The following is a 16,299-nucleotide window of genomic DNA, read 5'->3' on the forward strand; positions in this document are numbered from 1 at the left end:
TTGAGGTCATACATCAAGCATCCTTAAACCTTATTATTGAGTGTTGCAGCTGTGATATTGCACATTCATATGGAAAATACTGAAGGTAAAAGAAATGTGTGAGCATATCAGAACTAGGCCTTACCATATCCTTCCACGCTTACAGCCAGCGTATCAGTCAGATTGTGGAATTAGTGATAATTTCATATATCACAGTAGGAGATGTTGTTGCTGTACAAGAGCCCTCATGTCACTGTCTCTCTTGGGGAAGTGTCATGCAGAGATAGCCGCCATACTCTGCACATTATGATGAAGGTTCATAATATTTTCATGTTACTTGGAAACCTGAGTTTAAATGTAGAAGACTTTCATTATATGTAGGTGACTTTAGAATCAAAGAACACCAAAAGTGTGCAAACAGGCCATTTGGCCCAACAAGTCCACACTGACCCTCTGCAGAGTTTCCGACCCAGACCCATCCCCCTACCCTACTTTGACCGCTGACTAATGTACCCAACCTACACATCCCTGAACACTGTGGGCAGTTTAGCATGACCGATTCACTTAACCTGCACGTCTTTGGATTGTGGGAGGAAACCGGAGCACCCGGAGTAAATCCACTCAGACACGGGGAGAATGTGCAAAATGTGCAAACGCCACACAGTCGCCGGAGGCTGGAATCGAGCCTGGGACCCTGACATTGTGAGGCAGCAGTGCTAACCACTGAGCCACCATGCCACCCTTTTAAAAAAAAGCATTTTTTATGGGTGGGAACCTTTTCTGTTTAGCACTGGGACAGAGCATCATCATGTTTTTGTCCCACAGAAAGAAAGGGCAGAAGCCAGAAGCAGGTTCAGTTCAGAAGAAAAACTCCAAACCAGCAGAAGGGGAGTTTGCTTTGATAGTCCCTAGGCCATCAGAGCTGGAAATAAGTCTCAGGCTGTCACAACAATCCAAGTAAACAGGCTGGAGAAGGCCCTGAGTTTTGCTTCAAATTCAGTGAGAGAAGTCAGTGAGTGGCTCTGTCTAAGGGAGACAGGAATCTGGTGAATATGCAGAAAGGTGTCAAAAGAAAAGACTTATGATCTTGCCAGCTGACTAAGAAATTTCAAATTATATGAGGTTTAACATCTGTAAAGGATTTGCTGGAAAAAGGTTGAATTATTCTTTTTACAGTTTATGATAAGATCTTTTTAAATTGCTTTTATATATATATAGATTTGTCTTATTTTCTTTTGTGATTTTGGAATATTGTGTGCAGTTCTGGTCTCCTTCCTATCGGAAGGATGTAGTCAGACTTGAAAGGGTTCAGAAAAAATTTACAAGGATGTTGCCAGGGTTGGAGAGTTTGAGCTACAGGGAGAGGTTGAATAAGCTGGGGCTGTTTTCCCTGCAGCTTCGGAGACTGAGGGGTGATCTTATAGAGGTTTATAAAATCATGAGGGCACGGATAGGATAAATAGACAAGGTCTTCTCCCTGAGGTTGGGTCAGTTTCCATGCTGTATATCTCTATGACTATGATTCTATAAATGTATGTTCTATTTTGAAAAGTACACTGACAGCTGCATGCCAGTACATTCAGTAACTGACTCCCAGAGCAACCAAATTACAAACATAAATCTGATGTCTATTAAGCCAGGTTTCACTCTGGAATCTGACGAGTCCAGTATTAACCTTGAGTTGGTATCGTAAATCAGGGATTTAGGGATAGCATAAAATTTAAGGAAGGGGCCTACAAATTGGCCAGAAATAAAAATAAGATCTTGATCAGATGGGCCAATGGGCTCAGAAGTGGCGGATGGAGTTTATTTTAGATAAATGAGAGGTGCTGCATTTTGGGAAAGCAAGTCTTACCATGACTTATACACTTAATGGTAAGGTTCTAGGGGGTGTTGCTGAACAAAGAGACCTTGGAGTGCAGGTTCATAGCTCCTTGAAAGTAGAGTCACAGGTAGATAGGATAGTGAAGTAGACGTTTGGTATGCTTTCCTTTATTAGTCAGAGTATTGAGTACAGGAGTTGGAAGGTCATGTTGCAGCTGTACAGGATATTGGTTAGGCCACTGTTGGAATATTGCGCCTGCTCCTTCCTCAGGTAGTTCCACATCCTCTCTAAGGAGCACACAAATAACAGATCAGAAATGTCGGGAAGTATACAGGGTTTAATGAGAGAGAGAAACTGAAGGAAGTCAGGTTTGGAAGGGAAATGGTGTTGGTCTCCTTCCTATTGGAAAAATGTTGTGAAACTTGAAAGGGTTCAGAAAAGATTTACAAGAATGTTGACAGGGTTGGAGGATCTGAGCTATAGAGAGAGGCTGAACAGGCTGGGGCTGTTTTCCCTGGAGTGTTGGAGGCTGAGGGGTGACCTTAGAGAGGTTTACAAAATCATGAGGGGCATGGATAAGTAAATGGGCAAAGTCTTTTCCCTGGGGTGGGGGAGTCCAGAACTAGAGGGCATAGGTTTAGGGTGAGAGGGGAAAGATATTAAAGAGACTTCAGTGGCAAGTTTTTCACGCAGAGGGTGGTACGTGTATGGAATGAGCTGCCAGAGGATGTGGTGGAGGCTGGTACAATTGCAACATTTAAGAGGCATTTGGATGGGTATATGAATAGGAAGGGTTTGGAGGGATATGGGCCGGGTGCTGGCAGGTGGGACTAGATTGAGTTGGGATATCTGGTCGGCATGGACGGGTTGGACTGAAGAGTCTGTATCCATGCTGTCCATCTCTATGACTCTATAACAGACCTGAGGATGGGGAGCAGTTTGTGGTTTTGATCTGAAGAGTGCAACAGACAACAACTTTAGCAAAGGATACAAGAGGAGAATAGAGCACGAGAGTAAGGTTCCAGAGAACGTACAAACTGATTGTAAAAGTTTCTATAGCTGTGTGAAGGCAAATGTAGGCCCTTATAGTTAAAAACAGGGGAAGTAAAATGGGAAACAAAAAGATGGCAGACAAATTAAATACTTTGGTCCAAATTCACTCAGGAGTCAGTGTCAAACATCACACAGCACTGGGTTTAGTCCAACAGGTTTATTTGAAAGCACAAGCTTTCAGAGTGCCTGCTCCTTTCTCAGGTAGTTCCACATCTTCACTAAGGAGCACACAAATAACAGACCAGAAATGTTGGGAAATATATAGGGTTTAGTGAGAGGGAAGAACTGAAGGAAATCAGGTTTGGAAGGGAAATGCTGTTGGTAAAATTAATGGGATTGAAGGCTGATAAATTCCCAGGCCCTAGTAAGCTACATCCCAGAGTACTTCAGGAAGGGTCTTAGGAATAGTGGATGCATTGGCGCTCATCTTCCAAGATTCTATAGTCTCTGGTCTAATTCCTGCAGATTTCAGGGTAATGTAAGTGCACTATTTAAAAGGAGGTGGGGAGAAAACAAAATTATTGAGCAGTTAGCCTCACATCAGCTGTGAGAAAAATGTTGGAGTCCATTCTAAAAGATTCAGTAACTGAGCACTTGGAATACAGTGACCGAATCAGCATGGATTTACTAAAAGGGATATCATTCTGGACAAATTTATTTGAGATTTTCAGAATGTAATGAGTAGGGTTGATGATGGAGAGCCAGTGGACCTGGTTTTCATGAATTTTCAGAAAGCTTTTGATAAGGTCCCACATGAGAGATTAGCGTGTAACATTAAAGCACATGGGATTGGGGGCAGTGAACTGAAATGGATAGAAAACTCATTGGCAGACAGGAAATGAAGAGTAGGAATAAACGGGTCTTTTTCTGAATGGCAACCAATGGCTTGGACTCCAGCTATTCACAACATTTGATAGGAGCAAGAGTGACAGGGGAGTTGTTAGGACATCTTTCACTTCCCAAATATTGACTAGGATTACGATATTTCAAGCACTTTAGATGGGTCAGTTTTTGTCCAATGTATGCTGGAGGGTTTCCAGACATAGTATGTAGACAGGTCAACAAAGGGTGAGGCCACATTGTATTTGGTACTGGGTAATGAACGCAGCCAAGTGTTAGATTTGGAGGTGGTTAGCACTTTGGTGATAGTGACCACAATTCAGTTATAATTACCTTAGTGATGGAAAGAGATAGGTATATACCACAGGGCAAAAATTACAGCTGGGGGAAAGGCAATTACAATGCAATTAGGCAAGATTTAGGATGCATAGGATGGGGAAGGAAACTGCAGGGAATGGGCACAATAGAAATGTGTTTATTCAAGGACCAGCTACTGTGGGTGCTTGATAAGTATGTACCTATCAAGCAGGGAGGAAGTGGTCGAGCGCTGGAGCTGTGGTCTACTAAAGGAGTTGAATTTCTTGTCAAGAGGAAGAAGGAGGCTTATGTTAGGATGAGATGTGAAGGCTCAGTTAGGGGACTTGAGAGTTACAGGTTAGCCAGGAAAGACCTAAAGAGAGAGAGTTAAGAAGAGCTAGGAGGGGCCATGAGAAGTCGTTGGTGGATAGGATCAAGGAAAACCCTAAGGCTTTCGATTGGTATATCAGGAATAAAAGAATGACGAGAGTAAAATTAGGGCCAATCAAGGATAATAGTGGGACGTTGTGTGTGGAGTCAGAGAAGCCAGGGGAAGTGCTAAATGAATGCTTTTCATCATTATTCAGACTAGAGAAAGACAATGTCGAGGAGAACAGTGAGAAACAGGCGACTAGACTAGATGGGACTGAAGTGCATAAGGAGAAAGTGTTAGCAATTCTGGAAAGTGTAAAAAAAAGATAAGTCCCCTGGTCCGGATGGGATTTATCCTAAGATTCTCTGGGAAGCCAGGGAGGAGATTGCTGAGCCTTTGGCTTTGATCTTTATGTCGACATTGTCTACAGGAATAGTGCCAGAAGACTGGAGGATAGCAAATGTTGTTCCCTTGTTCAAGATGGGGAGTAGAGACAACCCTAGTATTATTGACCTGTGAGGCTTACTTCGGTTATTAGATTAGATTACTTAGTGTGGAAGCAGGCCCTTCGGCCCAACAAGTCCACACCAACCCGCCGAAGCGAAACCCACCCATACCCCTACATTTACCCCTTACCTAACACTACAGGCAATTTAGTATGGCCAATTCACCTGACCCTGCACATCTTTGGATTTGGGAGGAAACCGGAGCACCCGGAGGAAACCCACGCAGCCACGGGGAGAATGTGCAAACTCCACACAGTCAGTCGCCTGAGGCTGGAATTGAACCCGGGTCTCTGGCGCTGTGAGGCAGCAGTGCTAACCACTGAGCCTCCGTGCCGCCCCTTATGGGTAAAGTGTTGGAAAAGGTTATAAGAGATAGGATTTATAATGATCTAGAAAGGAATAAGTTAATTAGTGATAGTCAACACAGTTTTGTGAAGGGTAGGTCGTGCCTCACAAACCTTATTGAGTTCTTTGAGAAGGTGAACAAACAGGTGGATGAGGGTAAAGTGGTTGATGTGGTGTATATGGATTTCAGTAAAACATTTGAAAGGTTCCTCATGGTAGGCTATTATACAAAATACAGAGGCATGGGATTGAGGGTGATTTAGCGGCTTGGATCAGAAATCGGCTGGCTGAAAGAAGACAGAGGGTGGTGGTTGATGGGAAATATTCATCCTGGAGTTCAGTTACTAGTGGTGTACCACAAGGATCTGTTTTGGGTCCACTGTTGTTTGTCATTTTTATAAATGACCTGGATGAGGGCAGAGAAGGATGGATTAGTAAATTTGTGGATGACGCTAAGGTCGTTGGAGTTGTGGATAGTGGCAAAGGATGTTGTAGGTTATAGAGAGACATAGATAAGCTGCAGAGCTGGGCTGAGAGGTGGCAAATGGTGTTTAATGCGGAAAAGCGTGAGGTGATTCACTTTGTCACTTTGGAAAGATTAACAGGAGTTTGGAGTACTGGGCTAATGGTGAGATTCTTGGTCGTGTAGATGAGCAGAGGGATCTCGGTGTCCAGGTGCATAGACCCTTGAAGGTTGCCACCCAGGTTGATAGGGTTGTTAAGAAGGCATCTAGTGTGTTAGCTTTTATTGGTAGAGGGATTGAATTTTGGAACCATGAGATCATGCTGCAATTGTACAAAATTGGTTGCAGTTGGAGTATTGCGTACAGTTCTGGTCACCACATTATTGGAAGGATATGGAAGCTTTGGAAAGGATTCAGAAGAGATTTACTGTGATGTTGCCTGGTATGGAGGGAAGGTCTTACGAGGAAAGGCTGAGGGACTTGAAGCTATTTTCGTTAGAGAGAAGAAGGTTGAAAGGCGACTTAATTGAGATATATAAGATTAGGGTGAAGGTTAGATAGAGTGGACAGCGAAAGTCTTTTTCCTCGGATGACAATGGCTAGCACGAGGGGGCATAACTGTAAATTGAGGGGTGATAGATGTAGGACAGATGTCAGAGGTAGTTTCTTTACTCAGAGAGTGGTAGGGGCGTGGAATGCACTGCCTGCAACAGTAGTAGACTTGCCAACTGTAAGGGTGTTTAAATGGTCATCAGATAGACATATAATCGACAAGAATGGAATAGTGTAGGATAGATGGACTTCAGGTTGGTTCTGCAGAGCGAAGCAACATCGAGGGCCGAAGGGCCTGTACAGCTCTGAATTGTTCTATGTTCTATATGCAACAATCATGTAGATGGGGAACTAAATGTAATCTCTCCAGGTTTGCTGACAACACGAAGCTGGGTGGGAGGGTGAGCTGTGGGGAGCATGCAGAGATGTCTCAGTGGGATTTGGACCGGCTGAGGGAATGGGGAACTACATGGCAGATGCAGTATAATGTGGATAAATGTGAGGTGGGGTGGTGGCGGGGGGGGGGGGAGGGTGAGGGTCAGGAAGGCAGGTTGGGGATAGATTGGGAAAGGGGGAGGGGCAATGGGACCTGGGTATCCTTGTACCCCAGTCTCTGAAAGTAAGCGTGCAGGTACAGCAGGCGGCGAGGAAGGGAAATGGGATGTGGGCCTTCATAGTGAGAGGATTCGAGTCCAGGAGCAGGGAGGTCTTGCTGCAATTATACAGGGCCTTGGGGAGACTACACCTGGAGTATTGTGGACAGGTTTGGTCTCCTTATCTGAGGAAGGATGTTCTGGTGATGGAGGGAGGGCAGTGAAGGGTTACCAGACTGATTCCTGGGATGGCAGGGTGGATGATCAGCACTGGAGTTTAGAAGAATGAGGGAATTAGAAGAATCTCGAAGAAACTGATAAAATTCTAACTGGATGAGACAGGGGAAATGCAGGGAGGATGTTCGTGATGACCAGCGAGTCCAGAACCAGGGCTCACAGTCAAAGGGGATGGAGCAGGCCATGTCAGACTGAGATTATGAATAGTGAGCCTATGGAACCCTGTACCACCCAAATGTTTTCTAGAGAGAGACCAATATAGTTTGAGAGTGATACAGTCATAGAGCTGTACAGCTCACAAATAGACCCTTGGGTCCAACTCATGCATGCTGACCATAGAACATAGAACATAGAACAATACAGCACAGAACAGGCCCTTTGGCCCACGATGTTGTGCCAAACATTTGTCCTAGCTTAAGCACCTATCCATGTACCTATCCAATTGCCGCTTAAAGGCCACCAATGATTCTGACTCTGCCATTCCCACAGGCAGCGCATTCCATGCCCCCACCACTCTCTGGGTAAAGAACCTACCCCTGACATCCCCCCTCTCCCTTCCACCCTTCACCTTAAATTTATGTCCCCTTGTAACACTCTGTTGTACCCGGGGAAAAAGTCTCTGACTGACTACTCTATCTATTCCCCTGATCATCTTATAAACCTCTATCAAGTCACCCGTCATCCTTCACCGTTCCAATGAGAAAAGGCCTAGCACTCTCAACCTATCCTCGTACGACCTATTCTCCTTTCCAGGCAACATCCTGGTAAATCTCCTCTGCACCCTCTCCAAAGCTTCCACATCTTTCCTAAAGTGAGGTGACCAGAACTGCACACAGTACTCCAAATGTGGCCTTACCAAGGTCCTATACAGCTGCAACATCACCTCATGACTCTTGAATTCAATCCCTCTGCTAATGAACGCTAATACACCATAGGCCTTCTTACAAGCTCTGTCCACCTGAGTGGCAACTTTCAAAGAGCTATGAACATTGACCCCAAGATCCCTCTGCTCCTCCACCTTACTAAGAACCCTACCGTTAACCCTGTATTCCACATTCTTATTTGTCCTTCCAAAATGGACAACCTCACACTTGACAGGGTTGAACTCCATCTGCCACTCCTCAGCCCAGCTCTGCATCATATCTAAGTCCCTTTGCAGCCGACAACAGCCCTCCTCACTATCCACAACTCCACCAATCTTCGTATCGTCTGCAAATTTACTGACCCACCCTTCAACTCCCTCTTCCAAGTCATTAATAAAAATTACAAACAGCAGAGGACCCAGAACTGATCCCTGCAGAACGCCACTTGTAACTAGGCTCCAGGCTGAATATTTACCATCTACCACCACTCTCTGACTCCGACCGGTTAGCCAGTTCTCTATCCAACTGGCCAAATTTCCCACTATCCCATGCCTCCTGACTTTCCGCATAAGCCTACCATGGGGAACCTTATCAAATGCCTTACTAAAATCCATGTATACTACATCCACTGCTCTACCCTTATCCACATGCTTGGTCACCTCCTCAAAGAATTCAATAAGACTTGTAAGGCAAGACCTACCCCTCACAAATCCGTGCTGGCTGTCCCTAATCAAGCAGTGTCTTTCCAGGTACTCATAAATCCTATCCCTCAGTACCCTTTCCATTACTTTGCCTACCACTGAAGTAAGACTAACTGGCCTGTAATTCCCGGGGTTATCCCTATTCCCTTTTTTGAACAGGGTACAACATTCGCCACTCTCTAGTCCCCTGGTACCACCCCCGTTGACAGTGAAGACGAAAAGATCATTGCCAACGGTACTGCAATTTCCTCTCTTGCTTCCCACATAATCCAAGGATATTTCACTTCAGACCCAGGGGACTTGTCTATCCTCAAGTTTTTCAAAATGTCCAACACATCTTCCTTCCTAACAAGTATCTCCTCTAGCTTACCAGTCCGTTTCATACTCTCCTCTTCAACAATACGGTCCCTCTCATTTGTAAATACTGAAGAAAAGTACTCATTCAAGACCTCTCCTATCTCTTCCGACTCACTACTGTCCTTGATCGGACCTACCCTCATTCTCGTCATTCTCATGTTTCTCACATACGCATAAAAGGCCTTGGGGTTATCCTTGATCCTACCCGACAAAGATTTTTCATGCCTTCTTTTAGCTCTCCTAATCCCTTTCTTCAGCTCCCTTCTGGCTATCCTGTATTCCTCCAACGCTTTGTCTGAACCTTGTTTCCTCAACCTTATGTAAGCCTCCTTCTTCCTCTTTACAAGACATTCAACCTCTCTCGTCAACCAAGGTTCCCTCACACGACCATCTCTTTCCTGCCTGACAGGTACATACATATCAAGGACACGATTTCAACAACATCCTTCCCTGACAGCCTATGCTCCCAACTTATGCTCCTTAGATCCTGTCTTGCAGCATCGTATTTACCCTTCCCCCAATTGTAAAATCTACCCTGTTGCACGCACCTATCTCCCTCCATAACCAAGGTGAAAGTCACAGAATTGTGGTCACCATCACCAAAATGCTCACCCACTAACAAGCCCATCACTTGTCCCGGTTCGTTACCAAGTACCAAATCCAGTATGGCCTCCCCTCTGGTCGGACAATCTACATACTGAGTTAGAAAAGCTTCCTGGATACACTGCGCAAACACCGCCCCATCCAATCTACTTGATCTAAAGAGCTTCCAATCAATATTTGGGAAGTTGAAATCGCCCATGACTACTACCCTGTGGCTTCTGCACCTTTCCAAAATCTGTTTCCCAATCTGTTTCTCCACATCTCTGCTGCTATTGGGGGGCCTATAGTAAACACCCAACAAGGTGACTGCACCTTTCCTATTTCTGACTTCAGCCCATACTACCTCCAGAGGCAGATACCCCTCGAACTGCCTTTCTGCAGCTGTTATACCATTTCTAATTAGCAATGCCACCCCGCCCTCCTTTTTTACCACCCTCCCTAATCTTACTGAAACATCTGTAACCAGGAACCTCCAACAACCATTCCTGTCCCTCTTCTATCCACGTTTCTGTGATGGCCACAACATCGTAGTCCCAGGTACCGATCCACGCCTTAAGTTCACCCACCTTATTTCTGATACTCCTTGCGTTGAAGTATACACACTTGAACCCATCTCTGTGTCCGCAAGTATTCCCTGTCAGTGCTACCTTCTCCACAGCCTCCCTACATTCTTGGACATCCTGAAAAACAGCTAACCTACTTGCTGGACTACAAGTCCAGATCCCATCCCCCTGCCAAATTAGTTTAAACCCCCCCGAAGAGTGCAAGCAAACCTACCTCCCAGGATATTGGTGCCCTTCTGGTTCAGGTGCAACCCGTCCTGCTTGTACAGGTCCCACCTTCCCCAGAATGCAGTCCAATTGTCCAAATACCTGAAGCCCTCCCTCCTACACCATCCTTGCAGCCACGTGTTCAACTGCACTTTCTCCCTATTCCTTGCCTCACTGTCACGTGGCACCGGCAACAACCCAGAGAGGAGGACGCTGTCCGTCCTAGCTTTTAGCTTCCAGCCTGACTCCCTGAGCTCCTGAATGACCTCCCCACCCCTCTTCCTACCTATGTCGTTGGTGCCAATGTGTCCGCAAGTGACCAGATATCCTAATCTCATCTAGTCCAATTTGCCAGCACTTGGCCCATATCCCTCTGAACCCTTCCTATTCATATACCCATCCAGATGCCTTTGAAATGGTGTAATTTTTCCAGCCTCCACCACTTCCTCTTGCAACTCATTCCATTCATGCACCACCCTCTGCATGAAAATGTTGCTGCTTAGGTCACTTTTATATCTTTCCCCTCTCAGTTTAAGCCTTTACCCTCTAGTTGTGGACTCCCCCACCTTGGGAAAAGGACCTTGCCTATTTACCATATTCTTGCCCCACATGATTTTATAAGCCCCTATCAGATGACCCCTCAGCCCCCACCCTATTCAGCCTCTTCCTATAGCTCAAATCCTCCAATCATGACAACATCATTTGAGGGCGGCACGGTGGCTCAGCGGTTAGCACTGCTGACTCACAACACTAGGGACACGGGTTCAATTCCCACCTCAGGCAACTGTCTGTGTGGAAACGACATGACCAGCTATCCTTAGTAGCCACACACGCAGACAACAAGCAACATGAATTCGACTGGGACAACACTACCATTATAGGGCAAGCGAAACAAAGAACAGCCAGGGAATTCCTAGAAGCATGGCACTCATCCACAAACTCCATCAACAAACACATCGACCTGGACCCAATATACCGGCCACTACAGCGGACAGCTGAAACTGACAACCAGAAGCGGCAGGGACAGGCCACTATAAATCTCGGAGGAAACACCACAGAAGGGCTTCACAGGAGGCTCCCAAGCACTGAGGATGTCACCTAGACAGGGGACGAAACGTTTGCAACAAAAACTTCCAGCTCGGCGAACAGAACCACAACAAACACGGAGTTTACTCATTCTCCCTGTGTCTGCATGGATTTCCTCTGGGTGCTCCGGTTTCCTCCCACTGTCCAAAGGTGTGCAGATTAGGTAAATTGGCCATGCTAAATTGCCATAGTGTTAGGTGCATTAGTCAGGGGTGAATGTAGGGGAATGGGTCTGGGTGGGTTGCTCTTCGGAGGGTTGGTGTGGACTTGTTGGGCCGAAAGGCCTGTTTCCACACTGTAGGGAATCTAATCTAATTCTTGCAAATCTTTTCTGAACCCTTTCGAGTTTCATAACATCTTTCCTATAGCAGGGAGACCTGAATTGAATGTGGAGTGATTGAAACACAGTCAGCCAGATGGACATCATAGAATATGAGTTCCCTGATTGAGGCTGTTAGCCTGGGCTGGTCAGGGAGTCCTGGCTGATTGATATAAACAGGAGTGTCAGGGGTTTTGCTCACTCTGAGCTGGATCAATGACATGTACCATGCATGTGTAAATAAAAGGTGACTTGGTGATGGGATACCAACCTTTGTGGAATTATTTCAGAATGTCGTATTCTAAAATTGGCCTCACCAATGTCCTGTATAGCTGCAACATGACATCCCAATTCCTATACTCAATGTACGGACCAATGAAGGAAAGCATACCACCACCCTGCCCACCTGCGACACGAACTATGAACCTGCGCCCCAAGGTCTTTTTGTTCAGCAACACTTCCCAGGACCACACCATTATGTTTATAAGTTCTGGGTTGAACAGTGTGATACAGTGGAAAAGCACAGCAGTTCAGGCAGCATCCGAGGAGCATGAGAGTCAACGTTTTTGGCATAAGCCCTTCATCAGGAATGTGTGGGCATAGGGGAGCTGAGAGATAAATAAGAGGGTGTGGATGGGGTTGGGGGGAAGGTAGCTAGGAAGATGATAGGTAGATGAGGTGGGGAATGATGGTGATAGGTTGGAGGAGAGGGTGGAGCAGATAGGAAGGAAGGTGGAGAGGTGGGACAGCTCAAGAGGGCGATGCTGAGTTGGAGGGTTGGATCTGGGGTGAAGTGGGGGGAGCGAAGATAAGGAAATTGGTGAAGCCAACTTTGATGCCAGGTGGTTGGAGGGTCCCACGGTGGAAGACGTGCGGCATCAATATGACATCTCCACTCCCCCCACCCCATCCCAGAGCCAACCCTCCAACCCGGTACTGCCCACTTGAACTGTCCACCTATCCGCTCCACCCACCTCTCCAACCTATCACCATCACCCCCCACCTGCGTCTACCTATCACATTCCCAGCTACCTTCCCCCCAGCCCCACCCCCTTATTTATCTCTCAGCTCCTATCCAGCCCCCACATTCCTGATGAAGGGCTTATGCCCGAAACGTCGATTCTCCAGCTCCTTGCTGTCCTTTTCCAGCACCACACTTTTCGACTCTGATCTCTAGCATCTCACTTCCTCACTTTCCTTGTATAAGTCCTCTCCTGGTTTACCTTAACGAATTGTATTAGCTCACGTTTATCTGAATTAAACGCCATCTGCCACTCCTTGGTCCATTGGTCCATCCAATCAAGATTCCGTTGTACTCTGAAGTAACCTTCTTCACTGTCCAATACACCTCCAATTTTGGTGTCATCTGCAAACTTACTAAACTATTTAGATACAGAACTGGAAGTACCAACAAACACAGAGAATATAAATACCAGGCAGGACAGAGCACCAACACCTTACCAAAGACACACTGATGATGTCACCTCGTGAGGCAACGAAACCTTTACAGGCAAACACACCAGCTTGGCAAACAAATCCAATGCTTCTCCACAACCTGAGCTACATATCTTCTCAAGAGCTCCTTCCTCATTTATTAACATCCAAATCATTTATATAAATGATGAAAAGCAATGTACTCGGCTCACCACTGGTCACAGGCCTCCAGCCTGAAAAGAAACCCTCCATCAGCACTCGCTGTCTCCTATCTTTGATCCAGTTTTGTATCCAAATGGCTAGCTTTCCCTAAATTCCATGTGATTTAACCTTGATAATCAGTGTACCATGCAGAACCTTGTCAAACACCTTGGTGAAGTCTATATAGACAAAGTCTGTCACTCTGCCCTCATCAATCTCCTTTGACTATCTCTTCAAAGGACAACTCAATCCTTTGACAACTCAATCAAGTTAGTGAGACCATGCACAAAGCCATGCTGACTATCCATAATTAGTCCATGCTTTCCAAATACATGTAAATTGTATACAAATGGTATACCAAATACATGCCCCCCTCCCGCTTGTGAGGTGGCACAGTGGCTCAGTGGTTAGCACTGCTGCCTCACAGCACCAGGGACCCAGGTTCAATTCAGCCACAGGCAAATGTCTGTGTGGAGTTTGTACGTTCTCCCTGTGTCTGTGTTGGTGTCCTTCCAAAGATGTGCAAGTCAGGTGAATTGGCCATGCTAAATTTACCATAGTGTTAGGTGCATTAGTCAGGGATAAATATAGGGTAGGGAAATGGGTCTGGGTGGGTTGCTCTTCAGAGGGTCAGTGTGGACTTGTTGGGCCGAAGGGCCTGTTTCCATATTGTAAGGAATCTAATCTAATCCTGGCCCTCAGGATTAGATTAGATTAGATTCCCTCCAATAACTTACTTATCACTGATGTCAGACTCATCAGTCTATAGTTCCACAGTCTTAGGGCTAGAGGGATCAAAGGGTATGGGGATAAGGTGGCAACAGGGTATTGACCTGGATGACCAACCATGACCATGTGTATTGAATGGTGGAACAGGCTTGAAGGGCCAAATGGCCTACTCCTGCTCCTATTTTCTATGTTTTTGTGTTTCTATAACAAAATCAAGTCTTATGCAAGATAAAAATCTATTGAATTAAATCACTAAATCTCCAAAAAAAACATACATGATGGTTCTGGGAGGCCAAAACAAGAGAGTTGTTGTGAAGTATGTTACACAGGTTGGACTTGCCCAAATGGCTTTGACTGTTGCTGAGACTGTCCCAGGAGTAGAAGATGTAACAGTGGATTATTTGAAATGCTGAGTAAGCTACACTGAAAGAATTAATGAACAAATTAGAGGTAGAAATAAAAACCAGGTCCTTAACAAGTTTTGATAAGGTTCAAGGGATTACCCAGCATTTCGAGTTAAAAGAGGGGAAATCTAAAATTGATATGTCACCATGAAAAATAGCTCTGATTCAGCAAAAATGAAACACTTGAATTGAAAGAGAAAGAGAAGGAGAGAGAAATGCAGGTCCACCGACCGCACCAGGAAAGCATGTGTCCTGTAAAGCTACAGCTTTCTGCCCCCCCATGACTTAGTAATGCCCAAAGCCCTGGACCTAGACCTGGACATACTGGGGGTGGCTCAACCTCTTTACTGCCTTGAGCCCTGCTCACAGAGTTCTCATTACCTTCTGGAAAGGCTCATCGGAGAACGTTTCGGCAGATCATGCAAACCTTCCTCTCACACTTTCAGTTGTAGGCCTCACCTTCCAGTATCTATTCCAGAACATATATTTTCTCACTTCTCCTATGACCTGACCAAGGTAATAATCGTCAAATTATTTCAGGTCAAAATCATAAGGCTGTTCTGTTAGTTTAAAGCCTCATCCCGTGATACGTTTCTTCATCCATTCCCGAAAAGCACGGGATCTACTTCTTCCCAAAGTGAAAAGACATTTCCTGGTAGGGTATTGAAGGATCAGACCCAGAAATCCAGCTCACCATCAGAAATATACACTTGTGAACCTTGTTAGGATTTTATGCCGGACTTTTGATTGTCTTTACTTACTGCAGGTGAATCTGGGGTTGGGAAATCTGCTATCATTGAGGAAATGCTTTCAAAGCTTCAGAAACCCAGAGGTTCACTGATCCAAAAAAAGACTATCCTTGGGAACATCTTCCTTTACAACGAGATGAAGCATGAGAGGTGAGCTGGCATTGACCACAGGCAACGCAGCGGTTCATAATGAGGTGGTGGATCAGCTACATCATCCATCCATTCCCTGTTGAGACATTTAATTGATTCAAAGGAATCATGTGACCCTTGTTAGCAAGAGGTCAAGTGACTATGGTGCAGCACTCCCTCAGTACTGACCCTCTGACAGTGCAGCACTCCCTCAGTACTGACCCTTTCACAGTGCAGCACTCCCTCAGTACTGACGGTTTGACAGTGCAGCACTCCCTCAGTACTGACCGTTTGACAGTGCAGCACTCCCTCAGTACTGACCCTTTGACAGTGCAGCACTCCCTCAGTACTGACCCTCTGACAGTGCGGCACTCCCTCAGTACTGACCCTCTGACAGTGTGGCACTCCCTCAGCACTGACCCTTTGACAGTGCGGCACTCCCTCAGCACTGACCCTCTGACAGTGCGGCACTCCCTCAGCACTGACCCTCTGACAGTGCGGCACTCCCTCAGTACTGACCCTCTGACAGTGCGGCACTCCCTCAGTACTGACCCCCTGACAGTGCAGCACTCCCTCAGTACTGACCCTCTGACAGTGCAGCACTCCCTCAGTACTGACAGTCTAACAGTGCGGCACTCCCTCAGTACTGACAGTCCAACAGTGCGGCACTCTCTCAGTACTGACCCACTGACAGTGTAGCACTCCCTCAGTACTGACCCACTGACAGTGTAGCACACCCTCAGTACTGACCCACTGACAGTGTAGCACTCCCTCAGTACTGACCCACTGACAGTGTAGCACTCCCTCAGTACTGACCCCCTGACAGCAGAGCACTCCCTCAGCACTGACCCTCTGACAGTGCGGCACTCCCCAGTACTGACCCACTGACA

The 16,299-nt window shown here is 46.1% G+C and overlaps 1 protein-coding gene across 1 annotated transcript in view; it reads left to right on the plus strand.

Moving 5' to 3' along the window:
- LOC122540190 (dynein axonemal heavy chain 6-like) overlaps nucleotides 1-16,299 on the plus strand; it is a 1,075,999-nt gene that overhangs the window by 334,227 nt on the left and 725,473 nt on the right. The window contains exon 39 of the mRNA XM_087984706.1: nucleotides 15,298-15,430. Coding sequence (XP_087840832.1) covers nucleotides 15,298-15,430 — 133 coding nt within the window. The remainder of the gene's footprint in view (nucleotides 1-15,297; nucleotides 15,431-16,299) is intronic.

Source organism: Chiloscyllium plagiosum, unplaced genomic scaffold (assembly GCF_037043375.1).
Source record: "Chiloscyllium plagiosum isolate Xiang-an unplaced genomic scaffold, Cpla_swu_hap1 HiC_scaffold_3, whole genome shotgun sequence".
Classification (NCBI taxonomy): Eukaryota; Metazoa; Chordata; class Chondrichthyes; order Orectolobiformes; family Hemiscylliidae; genus Chiloscyllium; species Chiloscyllium plagiosum.